The sequence below is a fragment of the Nestor notabilis genome, unplaced genomic scaffold (assembly GCF_000696875.1).
Source record: "Nestor notabilis isolate BGI_N333 unplaced genomic scaffold, ASM69687v1 scaffold20417, whole genome shotgun sequence".
Taxonomy (NCBI): domain Eukaryota; kingdom Metazoa; phylum Chordata; class Aves; order Psittaciformes; family Psittacidae; genus Nestor; species Nestor notabilis.
In genome coordinates this window covers 49,609-74,065 of record NW_009935409.1, presented here as the reverse complement: position 1 = coordinate 74,065, position 24,457 = coordinate 49,609, and the positions used below count along the sequence as shown (strand labels likewise).

General features: G+C 43.2%; 1 protein-coding gene across 1 annotated transcript in view; it reads left to right on the top strand.

Moving 5' to 3' along the window:
• Positions 1 to 13,995: 13,995 nt before the first annotated feature.
• LOC104408291 (kalirin-like) overlaps positions 13,996 to 24,457 on the top strand; it is a gene marked incomplete at its 5' end in the record, with an annotated part of 54,797 nt that continues 44,335 nt past the window's right edge. Inside the window, 4 exons of the mRNA XM_010017843.1 lie at positions 13,996 to 14,279; positions 15,151 to 15,255; positions 19,186 to 19,281; positions 20,933 to 21,063. Of these exons, the coding sequence (XP_010016145.1) occupies positions 13,996 to 14,279; positions 15,151 to 15,255; positions 19,186 to 19,281; positions 20,933 to 21,063 (616 nt within the window). The remainder of the gene's footprint in view (positions 14,280 to 15,150; positions 15,256 to 19,185; positions 19,282 to 20,932; positions 21,064 to 24,457) is intronic.

Sequence of the window (24,457 nt, the reverse complement as noted above, 5' to 3'; positions counted from 1 at the left end):
GAAAGAGAACAGATAATTGTGAAAAATATAGCTTCGATAACTCCCTGTCTGCTGCAAAGAGCACAGGGTAACTGATCATGCTGCTTTCCTATAAAATAAGTACCAGATAGATATATTGTTTAGGAATTCAATGAACAGGTACTGAAATAAAATCTATCAATTTTGATGCAAAATGGGCAGTTACTTCACATGATCCCAGAAGGATTTTATTGTTTGTTTGTTTGTTTGTTCCCCAAACTGTTACGTTTCAACATACACCTTGTTAAAAGTCATGTATGTATTAGGAAAACTAATCAATAATTTTAAAGTTAAAAAACTCCAAACCTCAAAATGTTTCCATCTAAAAATAACATCAAGATGCTTCGCAAACACACCAGAACACTGTTACATTTCAGTGTGATTCTTGTCTGTTAACAGGCTTTTTGAAAACATTTCATCTTTGGCAAAAGTTGCAGTTTCTTTTCAAAAGAGAAGAATTGGTTGGGCAGTTAGTGATTACAAGCAGGGATCTACAGATGTGGTTTTCAATTCAGGAAGGAAATCAAGTTCTTTGACAGTTTAGTCACTGCGTATCAGTTGCTATTGCAGAGCAGTTCAATTGCTAATATTGCATCTCACAATTCAATGTCTTATAAAGGTACTTTTAAAACAACTACAGGAGCACATCTGGCTGTTTCCTTGAAAAAGAGCTGCAGATCATAAGTAGCACTTCAGCCCATGTAAAGAATTGTTAGAAAATGCCTAACGAGATATGCTCGAAAACTCCCTTGGCTAATGTTCTTTGCCATTAGAAAACCACAAACCAAACATTAACCTGTTTGCTTTCAGTTTGTAATGTTTGATGTGGCTGATTGTGTTGAAATGCAAACCGTTTCTTGGATTACAGATATTTAGTGCAGCCCATTGGGTCACCTGTTGAGTCTGATGTGCCTCTCAATCCATCCTGGTCCTCTATCCTGGACCAGCCCTGTAGTCCTCTCTCTGGCAGACAGAGAACGTGGAAATCACACACATGACCTGGGCTTCTTTCAGATAATTAGGAAAAATATGAAAATTTCACCACAGAAGTTCAAACATATGAGAAATAGAACTGGCAAACTGAGTTGCAGCAGTTAGTAGTAGAACAGCCCTGGGGGTTTCTTCTGTTTGACAGGGAGAGAGCTCCATTGTACATGATTGTTGTTTGCTCTTCTCTAATGTAGCACACATAACACCATGTTGCAGAAAGCCCGCTATAGCTCTGACTGGCTTCTTACTTACCTCTCGACACTTCCCGATGCTTACAGGTGGTCCTCTACGGGACCTGTGGTTGCTTGGTACTTTTGGAAGGTGGCAAAAATACTTCTCCTGTTTTGTGTGTTGCCACATGAGGAGTTAATAATTACAATTCCGTTACCCTTATTGCACCTCAATGCACTTGGTTGTTCCGTGTGTTACAGCCATTGCTAGTCCTGCTCAACAACATTGAAATCTTGTATCCCTGCAAAATTATCTTCCAAGCTATGCAAGGTTGTGAAGTTGCATAAAGGGGTAAAGCCTGAGAGCCCAACCCGCTGGGAATCCATTAGCAAATGTAATCCTGAGGAACCAGTAGGTGGTTTCTGGTGGAGACAGTTATCTTTTGAATTGGAAGGTTGCAAATTAAACATGGAAATTCGATGTTGCTGTATACTGGAAAGCACAAGAACAGTTTATATGTCAGGTTTGACAAGGATCTCTTGTTCACTAGCACGAGACAGTGCTTAATTAAACAGGAAAGAGATGGACTCTTATCTGTGATAAGAAGGAACTACATTTAGTGACTCTTGGAGGTGTCCCCACTGTTACTGTTTTTCAGGCGTTTTTCCATGTTCAGATTTCACATGGAGCAAGCAGCTCTGAGCACACAAGGAAAGCCAGGAGTGGTACATCCCTAGTTACAGCTAAATCCACTGAGGACACTGTTTCATGCAGTTTAGGCTTGCTGGCAATTACAGATACCGAGTAGGAGCCAAGGATGTACCCTGTTACACTGTATTGGGTTTTTTTCCCCCTCTCTACTTCATAATGCACATGCAGCTTTAATGAACAGAGGTTTCTCACAGCCCCAAGATATGCAGTCTTAACCTACCTCAGAACACATTATAACCTATGTCAAAAAGACGTTACAGTTCAGTGAGTGTTCCAAAACTTTCTTGAGGTCATGTAGGAAATTGTTGAAAAATGAGCATCTAATAGTCAGTAGTTACAGCTTCCAGATTTGTATCTACCAGTTGGTTTCAGCCTTTTTATAGGCCTGCATGTCCTAGGGAGCACATCACACACGTACATCTCACACATCAACTCGTTCAGTGGCACCAGTTAACTGTGGCCAAGCCAACACCTGCTGCACAGCGAGGAGCAGCAGGATTGCATTAGGGGTGAAGGCAGCATCTAGGTGGTTGTGAGGTAGAGAGCATGAACCAGCATGTGTGTTCCTTCTCATCGGCAGGGGCTCACTGCGGTCCCGGATCAGATTTGCCCATGTTGAGCGCTCCTGACAAACAAGGCCCCAGCTGTCTGCTGCTGCTTTCACAGCGCCAAGGCAGGCTATGAAAAGTGTTGCACAAGCCAGTATAATTTAACCACATGCTGAATAAATACACTTTTGAGAACTCTTTTGAAGAGATGTTGCTTAATTAATCCTGCAGGGGGTATAATATGTATATTTTTGAAATCCAGTTTTAGCATCATGCAATTAGCTTCTATGGCCTAAGGATTCTGATTTAAGACATTCTTTAGTCACTAATGGTAATCTGTTTTAATTAGAAATGCAAATGCATTTTAGATCCAAGTGTATCTGAGTGGTACAATGTAAAAAGATGATTCGCAGCTAATACTAGTGAAGTGCCTCAAGTCTGGCATTGTTTGTATGTTCTGCAGTTTGAACCCTGAGGATCAACACAATATTCAAACATTGCACTCAGCTGAAGCATGTGGAGGCTGAATAGATTCCTTTAGGAAACAGAATAAGTATTACTCAACAGGGATCCTTTCTAGGGCAGCAGAAGGAAAAATCATAGCTTTAGGCAAGAAGGAAGCAGCCACTTTGAATGTTACAGTAGTAACTTCATCTCTGCAATAGCAAAGCACAGCTCCTGCCAGGGTGCAGGTGCTGAGCAGACAGCAGCATCTTAGTTGATCAGAGAAATTACTTAGGCTTGAACCTCCTGGGCTGCTCAGGGAGGACTGTAGCTACTCCAAGCTGTGCTGCTGTAAAATTTGATCTGGTGGTGTGTCTAAGAAAAGCCTCAAGGCCATCTAAAGGCTATTGCTTGCTGAATATTCACTGCAATCACTTGTCTTGGAGTTACTAAACTATCAGGCAGGTGGGTGTCTGTGATCTGACACCTTATGCTGCAGTAAGAGATCACCCATATTTGACAAAATCTTTCTAGAATCTGCTGCTAGACCAGTCCAGCCCTTTCTGTTGTGTTAAAGTGTTTCTTTCTCTTAATTACTTTGAAAGATGATGCCAAAAGAAAGCAGCTACTCAGCAATAGTGAAGATAGCTTTTCTAATGATAATCGCTTATTAGACATGTTGCTTGGTAGAGCGTTTTTACAGCTATTTGTGATTAAACACAGAGATGCAGCTGGGAATGAAGCAGTGCAGTTTATAATCAATGAGTTTCTCAGGACTAGCCTTATTGGGAAGGCTGATGGCTGGGTGAAGGCACTTGCACAGCTTCAGAAGGCTGAGACCTTGTCAGGGTGCTGCAGAGAGCTCTCCTGTTCCCATACAGCAGATGCTCTCTGAGCCTTCAAGTTCCTGTCCCATCTTTCTTGCTGACGCAGATAGAGTGCAGTAGTGATTTCATCACCTGAAATTTGATAAACTTGTTGGCTGGCACCATGGGGAAGGTTCCTCACAGAACTGCTCCCTACCCTGGAGAGCTGTCAAATGAAAAATCAAGACGTAGATCACATGAGCCTGTTATGTGGGATGGAGAGCAATGTTCTGATTTTCCTACTTAAGCTGAGTGAATTAAAGCTTCCCACAAGTCTGATAGTCTTAAGTGTGCAGTTAAAAGTCTCCAAGCTGCTTAGCCATTTCCCTGTGCTGTGTTCAAAGAGCAAAACATCACAAGCACCAGCAGTTCTTATCTGTGTGTTTTATTTCCAAAGCGCTGTTTGCATTTATTTCATTCATTACTTCTTTTAATTCATCCCAACCAGTACCTTTGCTGTGAGCTTGTATTTCCCGCTGGTATTTCTGGAGGACAAGGGCGTGGAAGAAGCTGCTTTGGGCACCAGCCCTGGAGGCTCCAGCTGCAGTGTGTCTGTCGTCAAACACCCCAACCTCGTTGTTCTTGGTGGTTACGTGGTGTCCACCCTTGCCTGCACCACTTGCAACTTATTCTTATTCCATTCTTTTCTTTTCAGGGGCTGTCAGAGCCTGAATAATTTAAGAGTGAACAAATGAGAGACGTTCATGGAGGACTCTGTTCTTACCTAGGCACAATTTGTCAAGCATGTAGATTGCCTTGGGTTTCCACTGCACCTACCACAACTTTACTAAGAGAAAAGCCCCCTTTCCTAGACATCTGTGTCACTCTTGCTTAGTAAAGTTATTCAAGATCAGCGCCTTTGGAATTGGTTGGTAAATGGACAAAGACTTTCTCTTTGCCCGGAGCTCCTGACAGCCTCCAAGTACCAAAGAGAACTCCACAGCACTAGAAAGCAAGAGACAGCTGCTGAATGTTGGAAGCTACTGCATTTGGCAAAAGAAGCTGACGCTAAGATGCACACAGTTGTGTTTGTTTGTTCTGCTTGTTTTCTGTGCTTTCTGAGCCCTGCGTGTGCCTGGAAAGTTTAATAACCAATCTCTTCTTTCTCAACATGCAGTTTTCCTTCCTATCCCAAAAAGCTTTGGGTTCTGTTCTTGCTTTTTTTCCACCCAATTTCAATTTATTTTGTCACCGATATTCTTCTGTTGTTTCCGTAAGGAATTGTTTGGGTACATAGCCACAGTTTCCTTTCAAATAGGGGGACAAAATATGATATTCAAATGTCGTCTTCCTCCCTCCTCTCCCCTCATTCAGCAGAGTGGTCCACCTTGTCACAGAGGTTGCTGTCTTCAAGCGTAAGGCAGAGTTGGCCTTAGCAATGAAGTCATTTAACTGACAAATGACTTTAAAATTCTTACAGTAGCTCAATTTGGGAGCTGCTGAGTGAAGCTGACCCTTGACACTTTGCAAAAGAATAAGGCTTGTGTTGTACTAACAGCTGCTTGGAAACCATGTGTAATAAAGTTTGGTTTTGTGCCCATTACCAAGATAAAAGATGGTATTCACCTACTCTGGTACCCTTACACTCCCAACAGAGAAAAGCTGCTTAGATCAAAGTTAAAAAGTCTGCTTCTATGTGGATCTTAAGCATTTCACAGTTCCGTATGCTAAAAGTAACAGTATACTTGCAAAGGCCAGCAAATGCTGTTGCACTTTTTCAGCTTCAAACATGACATTTTCCCCCTCATCATCTCATATAGGTTTCCATAAAGGTTCAGGGTTAGAACTTCTTTATGGAACATGCATAAGTCTCCTATCAAAATATATTGAGGGGCTTTGTGTTTGCGGCTTTGTTCTTTTTGCTCTAGTGCCACTAATTCTGGAAACTTCAGGGTCGGGAATTATTTTATTTTTGTCACAGAACGAGGACAGTGTAAATACAAAATGTAAAGTAGAACCTAGAGAAGTGCTTCAACGATTTGTTTGACTAAATTGAAATAAATGTTGATTTGTTCAAAAAAAAAAAAAAAAAAAAAGCATGCCCTTTCTGGATCTTGTTAGTCTTGACTTTTTATTTCCTTTCTTCGCTGAAGCAACATGCATGCCTCTGGACTTCAGAAATCTGCTCTCCAGGCTGTGAGGCATTACAAGAAGGCTGCTCTGATGTGTGCTCCCAGCAGATGTGTGGGACTTGCTCTCACTGTGCTCAGGACTGGTCCAGCACGTGTGCTGGGCACAAACCTGAGGCACAAGAATGGGTGAATGAAATCAAGTGTATAGAAGTACTGTATCTGGCCTTGAACACTGCTGTGTGGAGCAGCGGCTCTTTTTCTGAGCTTTTCCACACCTTTTTATTCAGCAAAAACTTATTCTGAAAAGTTATTGCTTTGTTGGGGAGATAATCAAGGTTTCCTTGAAGGACTTACCTCAGGCCAGTAACATACCTATTTCACAGTATTTTGGGATAGGAGCTGGCTAGGAGTATCTCACCAATGGTTGGTGGATTCACACTGTGGATGTTTGTTCGCTTATTTTTCCTGTCATGAACTCACAGCAGCTTATGCGAGGGTCAGATGGGACTCTGGAGCAGGATGGATTTTTCAAGCTGATAAATGGAGAGAAATCATAGATACCCATCACAGTTGTAAGCTCATATGGAAACTCATTTCTGAGCGGGACACCTGGAAAGGAGGGCTGCAGATGTTCCAGCTGCTGTTCAAAGGGTTGGTGCCATGGAATTGAGTTGCACACTTTTCCTGAGAGCCTCTTCAGAGGCACAAAGACATGTTCTGCCTTTATGTGCAGCAGCTCCTCGGTTAAATGCTCACCTGTAGGAGGCAAGACCCTGCCCTGTATTCATCTGAGGACTTGCCGCCTTCTTTTTCCTGTGCCCTCCCTACAGTCACCTCTGACAATAGCATTAAGTCCACATGAAGCAGAAGATACAATAGAGATGACTTCTCTAGCTGTTCCTCTTACAAGGCACTCTTGAAACAGTAACAAAGTCATGTTTTATTTCAGCGGGCTGTCTCTCTGTGCCTTCCCCTTGTGCTGTTTTTCTCCCTGGAGACCCAGCTCGCTCATTCAGCACGCTCTCAGAATTTCAGTAACTTCTCTTGCAAGGTCTCTTGAGACCATGCGCCTCTGTGCTGTTTCTCCAGGCTTTTGGTTTTATCTCACTCTTTGAAACTTTCCCAGAACTGCAGTGACTTTTCTCTGACCTCCAAGAACTGGAGCTCTCGAGCCCTGACACTTCGACTGGCACAACCAAGACCTGGAGACTACTTTGGGATGTCAGCTTTCCCAGCACATGCTGGATGAAAGCTGCATCTGAGCAACACCAGCTAAAAATAAAAGCTATTCAACTGAAGCTAATGGCGGGTTGCCATGAGTTATTGCTCATTAAAGTGAATTGTCAGATGCTTAACTTCTGCTAATCATTTCCTGCTGCGAGATGGGCCTGGTATGAAACATACTTAAATGTGGGAAGGGGATTCACAATAACTAAATTTAGCTAAGGGTGTAATTTCCTCAGACTCCCTCTGTAGTTAATGGAAAGAGAGAGGCTCCTACAGGGTTCTTGCTCTGCATCACCCTTAGGCACAAGTGTGCACAGCTCCTTGACTGCTGAGAGCATGAGGTGAGCTGCTGCCAGCCACAGAAATGAGCTTCTCTGAGTGACAGTGTTTGCCCACCCCAACTAGTCGAGTGCTTGTTTTCCTCAGCTTAGGTTTCTACCTGGAAGTAATGATCAGGAAGCTGAATATTAAAACCATTTTCCAAAGGCAAAACCTATGTGCAAAATCCTCCAGGAGCATCCTCTGCTTTGCAGTGTAACTAAAGGGAACTCTGCAGGTCATCCTCTATCTCAAAGCAGCTCTTTTTTCCTGTTTCCAAGAAATAGCAGCTATTAATAAAGAAGCAGTGAGTTCTGAATATTGTGTGATTAATTTATGTTTTAGTCCTTCTTTTTTCCTTGTTCTGTTTGGAAATTAGTCTTGTTTACATTTGGCAGTGAAACAGAAAGTGAAATTTTGAGTTTTTACATTGCAGCGATTATCAAGTATGTCTGCTTTTAGCAGTGCAGGCTACTTTCTCTATTGGACTAGAAACTTTTGCATAAAATATTTAACTCCAGACCACTCTTCTTGAGTTTGGAAAGAAGTCATTTCATCCACATAAATGGAATTGTGAGAATCCTGCCAGATTGATTTGTACCTTTTGATGTTACTTGCAGCTTGAGTTTCAAATGATACTCCAAGACACAGAAAATTCAATTGAACTTTCTCAGTTCTGCTCATTTCCAGAAGGTTATAGAGTTAGGGAGAACATTTGAACCACAGAGCAGAATTTGCACTGGGGAGCCATGGAGGATTGCAGGGCAAGTTTTGCAATTGCATTATGAAAAGAAACGTACTTCTTATATAAAGTACTTTTCCAAGGAAGTTGCCCTCTATCTTTGAGCACTGAGAATTTCCTCATGTTCACTTACGTTCTTCACTGGAACCTTTTTTGGAGGCAATGCCTGAGGAGACAGTTTATCTTTTGACATTAAACGTTGTCAGATTCATTATTTATGTTGTTATAAATTAGTGTTTTCACTTGAGGAATAGCTGTAAAGTGACTTTGTGTTATCCAAATGTTGTTACCTCCCATGCAAATCCATGCCAGGTTTTACAGGGAGAGTAGACTCTTAACACTAAAACCAGGATCGACACTGTCATCTGCCTAAGCCACAAGGTTTTGTAACCCTGACCAGTGCCAATAAAAATGTTTCACTGAGCATGTTTTGGACATTTTATATAAAAGCACGAAGTAGACCAAAGAAGCAGTTTTCGTACCTCGTTCTGCCATCTTTGCATCTGTCAAGTAGAGCTTCAGCCTTGAAGCCCTTGAGCTGATTCAAGATGGCTCTCCCAGCAGCATTTCCCAAGGGAGAATATAAAGCCTCAAGGAGCTGAGAGCTGTGAACTGGAGCCTACAGTCTGCATGGTAAAGGAGATGCTCTTGGAAAAGGCAGGAGAGGGTGCATTTTGGTGGTTTAGACGATTATTGTTTGTTTACTGTGAAATAGTACCACAGAGGCTTCGTTTTGTCATAGGATGGGTCTAGATGACACCTGCTTTCCAAGATTTTCTGGTGCAAAGATTCCTGTTCTTCAGGAATAGCTCGAATAAAGACCAAGTTAGTCTTTCACCCAGATCTGATTCAATTCCATCTTTGTCAGAAATGTTATTTTACAGGAATCACTAAATACGGAAAATGGGCTCTGTCGAGTACAGCAGAGCTGATTTATGTGCTCATCGGTCAGACTGTCGTTGTTGGCTTTCGTTCATGAATGGAATTATTTCTATGAAAAATGTTGATTTAAATGCACATGCTAATAGGATTACAGAGTTCCCATTCTGGCTCATCATCTTTGACTTCTGTGGAAAAATCCTTTTCTCTCAGGCTGTTTTTCTGGGATAAGAAATGGAGCCATACATAAATCAGAAGATTTGCCTCACCTAAAGCAAGATTGTGTCCTGCCATGGTCACCTGTCTTCATAGCTATATTTAGTATTAACTTCTGGTAATGGAAGCATATTTCTTTCCTATCAAATATCATCAGTGGTTAATATGGGTCAAAACAGAGAAGCCTGATATTTTCTTCTGAGTTGCTCTGTAAGAAGCCTTTCCCTTTCTCCTTTAGAGATCTGAGTTCCTGCAGATGAGTCCGCTGCTGCATGAGCCTGATCAGACAGACCTCCCCTCCCATGCATGCTCTGGGGAACAGGGAGGTAAAAATAAAGTGCCTGGTATTTATGTTCTAGCAGTAATTCCTACTGACTCAAATGGGAATATAACTGTGCCTCTAAAAGGGGTTGGTGAGATTTTTGGTTTTCCCTTCACCCAAGGTTGCACAAAACTGCAGCCTGCCATTTTTCAAGTAAAAGAGCTGTGCTTTTATAGACGTCTGTTCATTTGAGCAACAACAGCAAATATTTCATGCCTCCGGCAGTGCAAAAACTCTGAGTGTTAGAGCTCTTCAGTCTGGCTGAGTATCTGTCATAGTCCTATTGCCAGAAGTTTCTTGGAGGTTTGCTGAGGGGTGTTTTGGAAACCATCATTTCTTCTGTCTCAATGAATGGTTTGGCCAGGAAGTCAATCTAGCCACACTAGTCTGCTGACCTCCCTACACCCATTTCACTTCACCAGATACCTTTTTTTAGACGCGTGTGTCCTAGGTCATTGGTGGCAGGATGGCTGCTCTTTGCAGCTCTGCTGAGCCCTGAGGTTCCTGCAGACCCACTGCAGTGCGAGGGCAGCCACCGCTTTGCTGGTTCTTGTGGGCAGTGGTGGCTGCCTGAGTTAGCATGCAATGTGCCACTGCATCTTTTCCACAGTGCTCTCTGGCTTTTCTTAAGCAAACTTTCTGAACTGCTCTACCAATACAGTTTGCAAAGTACATATGTGCTAGTGCTTTGCAAGAAGAGCACAGTAACGTGTCTTCATCTTCTGCTTGATCCACCTGGTGTCTGGATCTCAGGCTAATATCAAGTGTCATGATTAATGTGTTTGTAGCCATACGTGGCGCGGAAGCAGTGTTCACACAAACACAGCTTAGGAGGTTGTCTCCAAAGTCTTTCCTGGCAGATTTTTTGTGTTGCAAGTTTCTGTCTCCCATTTCATGAGCTCTGCTCTTCTTTGAGCTCTGGTCCTGCCTCTGCAGGCTTGTCATGGTTACCTGCTTTATGTACAAAGGAAATTATTCTCAGCACAGCTGGCAAACGGCAAGTGTGTCTTGGTGACAAATGTGCCCATATTTACAGTTCCTTTAAAAAGAAAAGGAAAAAAATTATGAGTACTGGGGAGATGGGGGCTCTTGCTGTGTTTTCTAGATAGTGCGTGTTTGACAATGGTGGGAAGTGGGACGGTGGAGTGCTTTGTACATGGGTAGGGTCCTGGATAGAGCAAACTCACCCCACCTTAAGGGGCTCTTATGGTGGGTGGGGAGCTTGGAGATTTATACCAGCCTTTCTTTACGCCTCCCTGCCTATCCTTTAGCCAGCAGAGACTAAGCTACAATGTAAGGGTAAGATAAGGCCACATTTCCAGTCTTGGGCTGCATGGGCCAAGCAAAGCCTGGGTTGTCTCCCAGATGCCTTAGAGTGGTCAGCCAAGGCACTTTAGCAGGCAAGGAGAAAGAAGGAGACTTCATATCTGCCAGGGCTGTGTACAGCATGGCACAACTGAGGTTTTGTAATGCCTTGGTAAATAGCCTTTTTCATCACCAAAGGCATGACCTTGAGTGGGAAAATCCAGAGCCTTATTCAAGTGGACTCATTGCGTAGTATAACGTGCTTCCCTCTGGAAACCTTTGGGTTGGCTTTCATCATGGCTTATGGCTCTGGAGGCCTGATGTTTGGTCTGCAGAGGTTTCCTGGCTCTAGGTTAAACTTTGGACAAAATTCCTGTAAGCCAGCAGGGTGGGCTTTGGGCCAGCTTGGAACTTGGTCTGTTTCTGCCCTTCTGCTGCCTTCCTAGAGAGGACGGGGACAATGACTGACCATCACTTCCCCAGGACAGCCTCAAGCAGAGTGCTGCGGTGTGAGGTGCTGTGTGTCTGTCTGTGCCCCAGCCCAGGCTGTGCTGCCTGGGGAAAGGAGAGGGAAGCAGCAAGGCCAGGACCTGGTCCTGCTTGTAAAACCAGGGGCATTTCCTGGTGGGAAGGCAGGTCCCTGACCCTGACCCATCATGGACTTCTGGGTTTGGCTCTGCCTTGAGCCCGCCAAGCTGAGGCAGGATTCCATGTCTCAGTAACAAGTCCTGAAGTTGTCTCAGGCTCCATTAAGGCTTGTATCAGCTCCCTTCCCTTACTAAAAGTTAAATTGGCAAGATGCTGTTGACTGGAGATAGTGGTTTGGACTGTGTTACTTCTAAACTGTAGTAAAAACCTCTCTGTACATTAATCAACTGAGATGTGGGAAGATCAGCTTGTCCTCGGTTCTCCTCAACCTTACCCTTGACCCCAGTCCCAAGCAAAGGCAGTGAGTCCAATGTACAGCTGCTTGCCCCAAATCACCCCTGACTGTAGCAGCCTCCACAGAGTGATTGCTTCCAGCGTTTCTCCTTCCATGACTGCAACCCAACTCCCTTTGCATCAGTAATTCCACATATTAATCCTCTTGCAGCAGCAGCGGTAGCACAGGTACCTGAGGGCACCCTGCTTGGTGCAGCCCCTTGGTGAAGAGCCCTCAAGGCTTCCCTGGTCACCTGTGGGACTTGGGGTGCTGTTGGGGCGATACAGGGGGCAAGGGCACTTGCAAAATCAAAATCTCCATCACAAAACCTTGAATTTTGCTGACACAAGGTGTGCCAATAAACTGCTAGAGCATCACATGGAGCCTGTGAGGGGACACTATCTAAAGCCTATTCAGTGGAAGAAAAGCTGGCCATTGACAAAAATTATCCCGCACTAGTTGATTTAAAACCACCTCGTGTGCATGAAATAACATCAACAAGAGCTAGCTAAACCCAGGCCTTTTTGAGATAAGACTTCTGCTTTGCCCTTATGGAGGAGTGTCAGAAAAACCCCAGCAGCTCCACCTGGGATCAGTCTGCATCCCAAACCCTCTCACACTCGCTCCTCCTGTCGTCAAAAGACAAATGATTTGGATTTTCTTCCTGTCTGGGAAATGAACTTTAACTTCCTTTAGCTTGTTACAATTATTTCCATATGTTCTAAAAATCTAACTTTTGACCTCAGGTATGTAATAAATTATCGGTTCAACTTCTGACTGAGGCTGTCTATGGTTATAAAATATTATAAAGTATTGTAACTCTCATGATCTGCAGTTTGCAAGCTGGCAGACAAAGCAGGCCGCAATCTCTGCTCAGTGCATAGCCTGCAAGGCAGGCTGCGATCTCTGCTCTGTGAGCAGCAGCTCTGCCCAGTGGGGTAAGAGCTCTGCATGCAGTTAGCAGGAACTGGCTTCTAAAACGATACAGGTAATGATTCTCTGGGAGAGTAGCTGTACCACAGCACGTGTACTAGCCAGTATCTCTAACAGTATTTATTGCTGAACTGAGAATATCTGGATGCACCAGGCTATTTTCATGTGTTGTAACTTAGGTTTTTATTTTCTGCTGGGGCAGATGAAATATTCAGACATAGCCATCTAAAAATGTTTATTAACCTCAGCCAACTGCTTTCTGATGTACAGTCTGAGATGTATCTTACGGGAGGGTGGCAATTTCTGAATTCTGTTAAAAAAAAGATAAAAATTAATCTTAAACCTTGTGAGATTCAACATCTCGGTCCCTGATTGCTCCTGGGGAGGGAGTTACCTTGCCATGGTTTCAGAAAGGTGAAAGCAGGACACTTGTTCCTAAAGGACAACTGTGAAATCTGTGATTGTGACTTGTTTGCTTTGGGTTTAAAGACTTATTGACATTGGCACATCTTTGGTTTGTTGCTTTTGGGGGAAGTAAGGGAGGTTGCACCCATTTTTAAGGTGCTGGTCTGAACATGCGTATCGATAACTGGCGTTGGATACAGTTCAGCATAACATCCTGCTTGGATATAATAGAAATCTTTTTAAATTTTAAGCCTCCCTTGTATCTCCTTCTTTGGGGTTTCTTTCAGTTTGAACAATTTGTCACTTTTTTAAGTGTTCATTCCAGTTTCTCAGTTCTAGGGAAGGTGTGAAGTCTTCTGACAAATTGCTTTCAGGGGCAAAAGAGGTAATTTTAAGGTGCTTCAAATGACCTTAAAAAGTTAATAAATAGTCTAACTAACAGTCATGTCATTGGGTCTGACAACAGCTGAGAAATATTTAAGGACTTGGAACCTGACAAAGTGCTGGTGGCTGTCAGGTCTCCTGTAATAATCTTTTTTTTATGCTTACTTTCTTCCTGGCAATTCGTGATGAAATCTGTGGGAAGAAGATGAAAAGTTCAGCACTTAGCATGAAATTCAAGCTTTCATCAAAAACTAGATAACTTTGCTGTGTGTGATCTTTCTAAGGACAGGTAGTGTGGTGGGAAATGAGAAGAGTATATATAAGAAAGATTGTGAAAAATGCCTGTTGCAGGGCATATTTCTCTCTCTGGTGCGCAATGAAGTTTGCACAATGTCCATAGGTCACAAAATCTTTCATCGAGACAGCTTGTATTTTCATGCTTAGGACTGCTAAGTGCTTGATGTGCACTAGGAAATAGAGGAGGTGCTGGTGTGAACTCTCACCTGCATTATTTTCTTCCAGATGCATATTCAGTCTCTTCCAATGACAACGGGGGCAAGTCTGATTCAGTGGCCAATTTACAACCTCAGCCATCCCTCAACTCCATCCAGAGCTCTCCTGGCCCCAAACGCTCAACTAACACCCTGAAGAAATGGTTGACTAGTCCTGTGCGCCGACTGAACAGTGGGAAGACCGAGAGCAACATCAAGAAACAAAAGAAGGTGCGAGATGGTAGGAAGAGCTTTGACCTCGGCTCACCAAAGACTGGAGATGAAACCACTCCTCAAGGAGACAGCGCAGATGAGGTGTGTACTGGTGTTTGTTGAAGGAAAGACCGTATCTCTGATAGTCTCTTCTGTGGTGTGTAAGTCATGTTTGAGTAATCAGCTAGTTCCCTTAGGGTCTAGAGGGAACAGCGAATCATGTAAAATTGCATGGATTGAAGCTGTGTTACAAACAGCATTGTTATCCAATGAGCAATGGAATATGTAGGAACAGCATTTAAAAATCTACATATATTATTGTCATTTGACTAGATTTTTTTTAAGAGCCTATTAGAAAGCTACCAAGGATAGGTAAATGAAGTTATTCTTGAGCAGCTGTTATCACTTTTTATGATCACTGAGGTTCATATCACCTTTATCCTACCATGGCAGTGTAATTCCTTTTTGAAAGAAAACACTCAGAGAAATAGCCACGTTTCTGTTAAATCTGCTATGTATTTGTAGCCACAGTCTCTCTGCAGGCATGTTCTTTGCCAAAATGGCTCTTTCCTGATAGAGTTAATAACGAATTATAAACCAAAAATGGAGAAGATACCAGCGGAACACAAATAGAGGAACACATTTAAAACTGTATGTTGAGTTGTTCTCATTTAAATAAAAAAAAATACTTTTCCATCAGCACTCAGACAGCTGTAACTGCCTTAGCTGCTTGCGTTACCTGCAAAATGGTATTTCTGTAGCTCTTAGAGTGCACCACGATTAACCAGTAAAACCTTATGTCATTATTGCTTCTCTTCTGTGAGGTTTAGCATTACCTGCAATTCTCTCCACCCAATGCAATATTGAGCCAGTATTAGTATTAACAGACTAGAAGCCTGATGGTATGGCTTGGATACCTAAAAGGATAAAAGAAACCTGTCCCTGCTTCTAATTATATTTGACTTTTCTTCAGAAGAGCAAGAAGGGTTGGGGAGAAGATGAACCAGATGAAGAGTCTCACACACCTCTTCCTCCTCCTATGAAGATCTTTGACAATGATCCAACCCAAGATGAGATGGTAAGGCCTCCCCTGCTATATCAATTTGCTGTTTAGATGCATTTCTTGCATAGCCGTCTAACAGTGGTTTTGCAGTGGTCTTCCAGTATCCAAGGTCTAGACCTGTGATTTAAGAGACTCCTATGAGCAAATCATAATCTACCACATTTCACCAACTGGATTTAGAAATAATGCTGGATAAGCAATTTAGCCCTGGCATCCCATTTCATGACAGGTCAATCCTGTGCTTTTGCTGTCTGTGGTCAGAAGTTCCATTCAGGCTGATTACGCGTGTTCTTCTCATCTGTTTTAAAAGTGCTGTTGTTGTTTGGCAGTAGCAGCAGAAACAGTATTTGGTGGCAGCCAGGGCCTGAGGAGTAGAACAGATACTGGAGTTGGCTTTAATCCAGAAATACCACCTTTACCAAGTGTTAGATAGCTTGGACTCTCTCCTCAGGCTTTGTGTGTGATTGGGGTCCAGGAACATTGCCAGTTTGTGCCCCATGATAGGCCCTACATTCTGAAGTGCTTTAAAAACCTGCAGATGGAAAATCCTACTGAGTGCTATCATTTGGCATTTTCAACATACATGGCTGATCATCACTGAATGTTCCATAAGCTCCAGTTAGTTCAGAAGCCCACAGGGTATCTGAAGTCCCTCTTAGGAGGCTTTGGTCTGCCCATATTTGTGCACCATGCTGGTGGTGGTAGTTGTCAGCTGTTAGCTAGGGTGTCTTGAATGTTGAGTTGGAATTTGCTGTGGTAGATGTACAGTGGCTTGCAGAGTCCTTCAGTTGGTCTTTTGGACTTGGGGTGAGAATCTATGCATATGGCTGGATATTCATGTAAACAGTGGTTTGCATTCACAGACAATGTGGGTCCTGTCTGCATGTGTCCTCTCCCACCCTTTCCTGGTGCTGTTGTCTCCCTTCTAGAAATCCATCCTCCTGTTGCCTGCTGACATCTGTTTTTAGCGCTGCCACTTCTGTATCTCTATCCTCTGATTGTAATTACTGCATGCAAAGAAGCAAGGGTAGGGGAGATTAATAATTGCCAGGAAAAAAACAACCCAGAATGCTCTTGGGGAGAGTTCAGGAAGGAGTTTGGAAATACAAAGAGAGAAGGGTGCAAGTATTTCTAGGATTCAAAGAGCAAGAGTGATGGAGGAAAGGGTTTGAGGGCTTGCTGCTAATCTGTCAGGAAATGTTATGACATCGTGGTGGCAGCAAGACCAGAAGGAAGCAGCTGGAGTTGTGGACTCTTGCCCTTTGAGTGCTGTGTGTGCTGCTGTCTGTCTGACGAGGGGCAGAGGCGAAAGGCCGGGGAAGCAGAGCCGTGGTGGATCCATGCCCAGCACAACAGCAGTTGCTCCTGGCTTCTTCCTTGCACTGTTTAGCTAAATGTTTTGGAGATTGTTTGCTTAGGAAAACAAAATTGCTTTAGCTGGGATCACTATTTTTGATTTTTAACAGGCCATGTGATTTCAGTGTTTCTTAAATACATTTATGACAGCGTCAATGTTGTGGAACTAAACAGTTTTCCGCTCCAGATGTCTGAGCTTTATAGAGCGTTTCGGCATCCTGATTCTTCACCCGCTCCTAAAAGAAGAGATTAAATAGAGCAAGATGAAAGCCTTTTTCTATCTCTTTTTCTTCCCCAACTTACTTTTCATCATAGGGAAAAAAAAAATTAAGGTCACAAACATGGCTTCAGAATTCCCTGGCACAGGAATACCGTGTTAGCAATGTTTGAGCCATGCTGGAGCCAAAAGCTCTTCAATGGCATTAATTTGGGCACAGCTTTCTGCTCATGTCCTACTACTGTTTACAGGCACAGGCTTAGGTTGGACTGGGAGCAGCATGGGGAAGTAGCAGTGATAGGTGGGAGATGTCTGAATGGCACAGGGGGTGGCACCTTTCCCTGAGCCCATTGGCAGGACAGCAATAATAGTGCCTTGCTGCTCTGGGAGGCTCTTAGAAAGGCAAGTTGAAAGATCTCTTCATATTAGAAATTCAAAATTTGCTTCCTGGGAAACAGAAATACAATTCTGTCATTTGCCCCACAAAAATCCAGACTCTCATCAATCACAGAAGAGTTTTATTTAACCCTGAAAGACTTGTATGCAGCAAATGTTTCCATGCTCCCTTCAAAATCCTGCAGTTATTTACTTTTCAGAGATATTGAGCAATTTCAGTTAAAAGAAGTGAGAGCAACAGCTGTTTAATGCCTCCAAAAATGGGACTCCTTTTGCTAGAATGGTTATGTTTGACAGTTCTTGTCTATGTATTTGTCCAGTATCTCTTCAAAGTCCCTATTTTCAGTCTTTTTTTTCCTAGACACGTCTGTTTGCATTGCAGGTGAAACAGGCTGTCTGAGTTTTTACATTTGTATGAGATTCCTACATTACCAGCTTAATTCCTCAATTACCAGCCTGATTACCTGTAGTTTTTGTTGTTGTAATTAGATCTGTTGATTAGATGTATTATTTGTGAAAGACGAGTCGATGAGTGGCAGGCTGTTCACGCTTCTGCTCTGTCACAAGGCTTGTGGTTGGGTTTGGGCTCCTTTACTTTTTTTTTTCTCCTCCTGGGGCTGTGTCACTCAACATGAGCAACCTCCCCAAGGGGCTGCTTGAAGAGGTGGCCAGCTGCCTAATTCCTGCCATCACATTTCCACATCTCACTCCCCAGCACTATTTAATCTCAGTTGCATGTTCCTTGGCACCTGCACAGTGACTTCGCTGAAATAGCTGCTCTCCAGAAGATCTTTATTAAGCAGCTGAGAGATGAATAAGCTTTTAGATAATTTTAATGCAGAATTTAGCCATGCTTTAGTCTGTCAGCCTGCCAAAAGCAGGTTATCAAAGGACTTACAGTTTTAGTCAGCGCTTGTATTTCATTCAAAAGAAATGTACATACAGGTGAGCTAATAAATACCAATTCCCATAGCTATCGCATGAGTTTGGGTTTTCAAAGTGAGATTTCTTAGGACAAAGACCAAGGGGTGAAGAGGCCCTTAGAGAGCAAAAACGTTAAATTAAAACTGAGTATTTCACACAGAGCCCAGTCTTTGCAGCACCATGGGGGATGCTAGGATACCATATTGAAGAGGTCTTGGTGTTTTTGGAGATGTGTAACAACCAGCAGCTATTAGCTGTGGCTACATGGATGTGGAGACATCCAAAGACATTACATGATGCCAGGCACTGAAAATGGAATACCTGCAACCAACAGACAGGCATAGAGAAGCAAGACTGAAAACATTCTACCTACAGTCAATAGGGAAAACTAGGCATCTCAAAGGAGTGTTTCTGCCCTCCTGTGCCAGATAGCTAAGACAGATGAGATATGTAGGGGTCTTTTCTCTCCACTGATTGCAGAGCAGGGAGAGAAAAGATACACATTTTAGATGGCTGAAGTTGCATGAATGGGAGGTTTCATCTGAGTTCATTTGGAGTTGCAATCGATCTGTGGGGAAGAGAGGGGGAATGATTTGTTCCCCCCGCCTCCCTCCTGTATTGCCTGTAGCTCCATGTGTACCTTGTACTTAACTGCATTTATTAAATATGTATGTATGGGGGAGGGGTAATTTCTTACATCAGCAGTAAGTAGATCAGTTTTCTGGAGCCTGTAAGACCTTAGATGACTTAGAAGGAGGAACCAACAGACATTAAGTGTATTGTAGCCTTTTGCAAATGAACTTCAGTTCTTTGACACTCTTCCCAGCCTTGGAATTGCTGCAGGGAGATGTGCAGCCAGAAGGGAATGGCAGCTCTGTGCTTGCCTGTTACGGCAACACTCACTCACCTGACCATGCATGTGGTGCTCTAACCCTCTTGCTCCCCTTCCACGTTTGTTCTCCTGTCTCAGAAGCAGCTTCACTGACTGCTGGCTTCCTACTCCCTTCTCATCCTGCTAACTTGCTTTTCCTTTGCAACCTGGTGTCTTGCAGTCCTCTTCTTTGCTAGCTGCTCGACAGAGCTCCTCCGATGTCCCAACTGCTGCGGATCTTGTCAGTGCAATAGAAAAGTTGGTCAAAAGTAAGCTGGTAAGTTTAGTGTTGTGAAAACTGTGTGCACAACAGGCCTGATATGACCCTAGGGAATGGCTTTAAAGTCTACCTCTTGTTTCTGGTTTCCTTGTTTTCCACCTTCACCTGCTATGCTTTTATTAACCCTACATGCTCTGCTTCTCAGTAGAGTGTCTTTTTACTCCTCATGTGAGATGAAGCCTACATCTCACATTGTCATGTGGGCTCTGCACTGCATAGTCAAAACACACTTGTGGAGAGGGCTTTCCAGAACATGAGGTACTGCACTGTACTCTTTCTGGGGTCTTGTTGGTATCAAATATTTTACACAGTGGGATGTTTTGTTTGTTTTGTTTTAAAGCTAGTCCTGAGGCACAGTAGTTCTACTACCCAACATGTGAGTTTGCTTGGTATTGTGGCTTCCCTGAAAAGACTGTCTAAAGAGTAGAACTGCTTGAAGTATCACAGCTGTGCTTTCATTTTACAAAAATTCCTGTGTTGCTTTTAATCTGCCTTGTCAACTCTTTCTGACAGGGAGTGGAATAAGCAATAAGAATGCTCTGGATTTAATTTCTTCAAAAATTTCAGTATTGTGCACTCTCCCTGTCTGATCCAGCATCTGTTGCACAAGGAGTAAATCCTGTTTCTATCTTGGCTTCTCTTAAGTTTTCCCTGAAACAGTTCAAAATGTTAATATCAAAGGTAAACATTTTTTTCCACATGTCCCAGACCTCTGAAATTAGATAAATGCTTGCTTTAAGCAAGTTTAACTTAATTAACAAGTCAGGACTAAAGCAGGGTTATGATGAGCCTACAAAGGTTCGTTTCCTTACATATACTGGAAGCATGAAGAGCGTAAAAACAGAAGAAAAAACTCCACACTGATCATTAAATTAGTGTAACTCTTTGCACATAGCTTTATCTAGCAGATCATTTCAGAGGGTTTTGGTATTTTCTTGGTTTGAGATGTTGGTATATGAAGTTAGTCAGCATTCATAGGGTGCTTGATAAGGAGTAAGTGGTGAAGAAACTCTTTGAGACATGGGAAACTGAGAAGGACATCCCAGAAAATTTACTCAAAGTAGTTTTATTCCATCGAGGGGCTAACAAATTGAAAAGTATTTTGTTAATCCAGTTAGATGTGTTTTCTGAGGATATTTTACTTTCTCTCCCCTGCATGCAAGCTGTTAGGTCACTTGCAATTACTTTCCAGGGATTTGGGGGAAACTTTAATTATTTTGAAATGTTACTATGTATCCATCTATCTCTGTTTCATGTTTTACTTTACTGTGAAGAATCCTCACCCAGTCTTTGGCAGAGAGACACTGACCACGTGTAACCTAATGCTGGTTCTGACTGAGACACCAAGATATTTTCAGGTTGTTTTGAAACTGGAAGAGTTTTTTCATCCTGTGGCTATTGGAACATCTTTTTTCCACCTTCTACCAGAGGACATCTTCTCCGTTTTAATGCTTTGGGGGTGGTGTCTTGCATCAACTTAAAACTAGTTTTGTTGTGTTTTGCTAAGTCCTGCAGGAAAGTGTTGCTGAATACTCTGCTTGGTTTTAGACTACAGAGTTGATTGCAGAACTGACTTGAAACGGAAGATAACAATGATGCTGGAGCTCAAGGATAATGTTTATTCTATTGTTCTTTGGGGTTTTTTTAGACCCTTGAAGGAGGATCTTATCGAGGAAGCTTAAAAGATGCTACTGGCTGCTTAAATGAAGGAATGGCACCTTCAACTCCCCCACGAAACCTTGAAGAGGAGCAAAAAGCCAAAGCAATGAGAGGCAGGATGTAAGTTGTCTTGCTAGTTTGTCTTTCTGAAATACACAACCAAGGAGGATGCATAGCTGCACTGAAAGAATAATTTGTAGTCAGTGAATGAGCATGGAACTGGGAGTAAAACTGTGTTTTGCTTGCTTTTGTTTTTTCTTAACCTGTAAAAATAATTTTTAAAAGCCCTTTCATACCCAGGAAGTTCATCATCCCTCTTTAAAATGTACAGCTTTTACCCCAGATTGCAAATACCTGTTGCTGTAAAAGCCTCTGAACAGCTAGATAGGTATTACTGAGATGTTTGCTTTGGTAATTACTGTATTGCCAAAGGTGAAATCAGCTCCCAAATGAGGATATGTGGATAACCTTTCTAGCTACCGTCAAGGAAAAGATCAGAGAATCCCACTAGGATTTTTTGAATGAGAGAATATTTTTTACCCTAGTTATTAGCAAAGGTGGGGCAGAGTTCAGATGTATTTGTGGTGGAAACACACCACTGAAGAGGAAGTTTCATTTGGGAAACCCTCATGTTTGTTATACTTGCAGAGGAAAGAAACGGTGACAGCTCCTGCAAGTTTTTTGGTTATTTTTTTGTATTACCAGTACATTCCCTTAAATGTAACAAAAATTACACTTGTGACTTCAAAGCTTATCATGATTAAAGCATTTCTTAAATGCATAGTTCAGATGAAAGACATTGGAGAAACAGAATCAAGAATTATATGAAAGAGAGCTGAGGTAGGTGTTTTCTTTGTACTGCCTCTTACATTAACAATGGCAGATTGAGGGGAAAAGTAGTGGTCCATACAGGTCTCGTTGGAGTGTGGGAAGGTGAGAGGTGGAAGAGCAGCAGCCCATCTGGGAAAGATGCCAAGCAGGGAAGGAAACCAAGTCAGGGGAGAACAAGGAGGTAGTTAAAACTAGAAGAGGAAGTAGTAGCAGTGTCAGAGGACTGTGAAAGCCATCATTTGCTCTTGCAGTTTGCTGTAGGAAGCCAGAGAAGCAGTACAATGAGGGACTGGGTCAACTCCCAGCAGCAGGCAGGAACATGGTGCTCCTGAGTGTGTTTCTGAATGGGAGAAGTTTTCTACTAGAGAGCCATCAGCCTTCCTGCAGGGACCATCTCTGCCCACACCTGGCTCCTAAAAGCTTCTCCATCTTGCAACTTCTCGGGTTTCTCTGGTAGCAATTCATTAATCAGATAACTGGCAACTAACTGCAGATTACAGTTTTAGTGCAGAGACCTTTGCCACTGTAGGCATAGATACAGTAAGGCTTTCTAGCATGCCATGCTTCTGACAGGGGGCCTGGCAGCATGTTATGTGTAATTAGTGGCCGCCTACATCCAGTTTTCCTAAATGCCAGGATGTTTAGGAGCACCTGCCTAGTGGCTTTCAGCACAAGACATCTGTCTCCCTTTTAGCTCCTTTGTGTCTGTGTTCTGTACCTCTGCAGCTCGCTGGGTTTAATTCCATAGCCATATGAGGCAGCTTAGCTCCAAGTCGAGCTGTGAGCCCCCAGTGCCCACAAAACAGCAGCTGAATCCTTGTACAGGCATGGGCAGCATGTGCACAGCAGCAGTTAGCCCTGGTGTTAAGAAAGCCCAATTCCATCAGGCTTGATTGCTGCATTTCTTTGAGCAGTAAGGCAAGAGTCTCATTGAATGGCATTGTCCAGTATAAATTTAATACAGTGTTACAAAGATACCTAGATATTTAGAAGTGAGGAGGCTCTACCATTGTTCCAGTTCATGCCAGTTTAAATATAGCTGTGTAGTTAATACATGCTGGTGACCAGCCCAGGCACTTCTCGAGCAACTGCCTGCCCTTGCTTCATGTTACCAGATGAGGAGGTAAGTGAACCTAAAATTTTGGCATCATGCATCTTAGAAACCTGAAATTTGGGAATACCTCTAAGGTCCTGTGTCAGGTAGGCTGCAGAGAACTCATAGAGATGGTCAAGGTTGATTTTTCTGCTTGTTAGAAGAGGGGAGCTGGAGAAATACGGGTGATGAGTTCAAGGTAAGCAGTGGATGTGCAGCTCCTGGTTTCTAATAGAGGTGTAAATTTGCAGGTTTGGTCTGTTTATCTGACAGATACCTGGTCACTGCACTGACGTGTAATTCCCACCCACCTGCCTGCATGTCCTGCAGCATTACTTACTACAAGTACCCGCTGCTTCATTTTTAGAGCAGGATTTGCCAGGTGCATCCTTTCACTACCAAAGGATAGTCAGTGGGCACGTGAGAGGGGTTCTCCCCATTCCGTCAGCAGCTCTCTGTGTTTGTGAGGAACCATACAGACGGAGGTGGCTCAAGCCAGAAAGTAACCTCCCAGCATGCCTCCCCAGGCAGAGAAGATGTGGCAAGCCTTTTGGAAGGGCACGGTAGGTCAGGCAGCTAGAGGGACTGTACAGCATACACTTGTTCGGGCCACATGCTGCTGCTTTGTAAAAGAGCTGCCTTTTGCCCCGCACATGTTTACTACCCAGGCATACAACTTGGCAAGGCACTTTGGAGGGCACAAGCATCCGGCATAGCTGCTGCCAGCCTTGCCTTCTGCCAAGAGGGCTGGATTTCACTCTCAAATGAACAAGAAGCTGTTTGACCTCCTCCTGCCACATGTCTTATGTATCTCCTCTGCTCTGTCTGAGCAAGGGACACGGTGGGAGCACAGCAGGAACAGGATTTATCTTCTTAGTACCCTCCCATAACTGATTCTCTCTTTGCAATGCCAGTCTGCTTTTTTTTCCCCCCTCTAGATATTTTCAACCAGTTTTTTATCTTGGCACTGTTTGCCCTCAGCCATATCATTTCAAGTGTGTCAGACTGATGTGAATGGAGTGATATTAGACAAGAAAGTACCCCTCTATCTTGTTAGCCTTGTTACTGCTGCAGTGAACTTGAGCACAGACGGAGTTTATTTGTCACGTGCCGAATCTATGTATTGGCGTAGTTGAGAGGCAAACTGTCTGCAGCAAGCTGTAACTTTTTAAAATTGTCCTCTAAAGAACATTATGTGATTAACCAGTTTGACTTACAAAGGAGGGGCTTTTTTTTAGCATGCTGTTGTTTACATGCACGGGGCCTTCATTAGATGACTCTCCTACCCAGGATTATTAGCTCTCAAATCAATGTGAAGCATTTGACACCCACACTTAGATTACCTAGTCGGAAAGATTAAGCTCTTGGTTATGACGGTAAAGGGGACTTGTTTTCCAAGTGTTTCAAACTTATAAATTAAAATTTAATTGCTGAAACCTGGGCAAAGCCAGAGGGAGTGGGGCAAGGAATCCTTTCCTGCTTGATGCAAAATGGGTCAGGACACATTTCCATTGCTGTCGGGGGGCTGCCTGGGGAGTGGAGGAGAGTGGAGAGAGGCAGTTCAAAGCACAGGCAGCTGGTTGTGCTGCT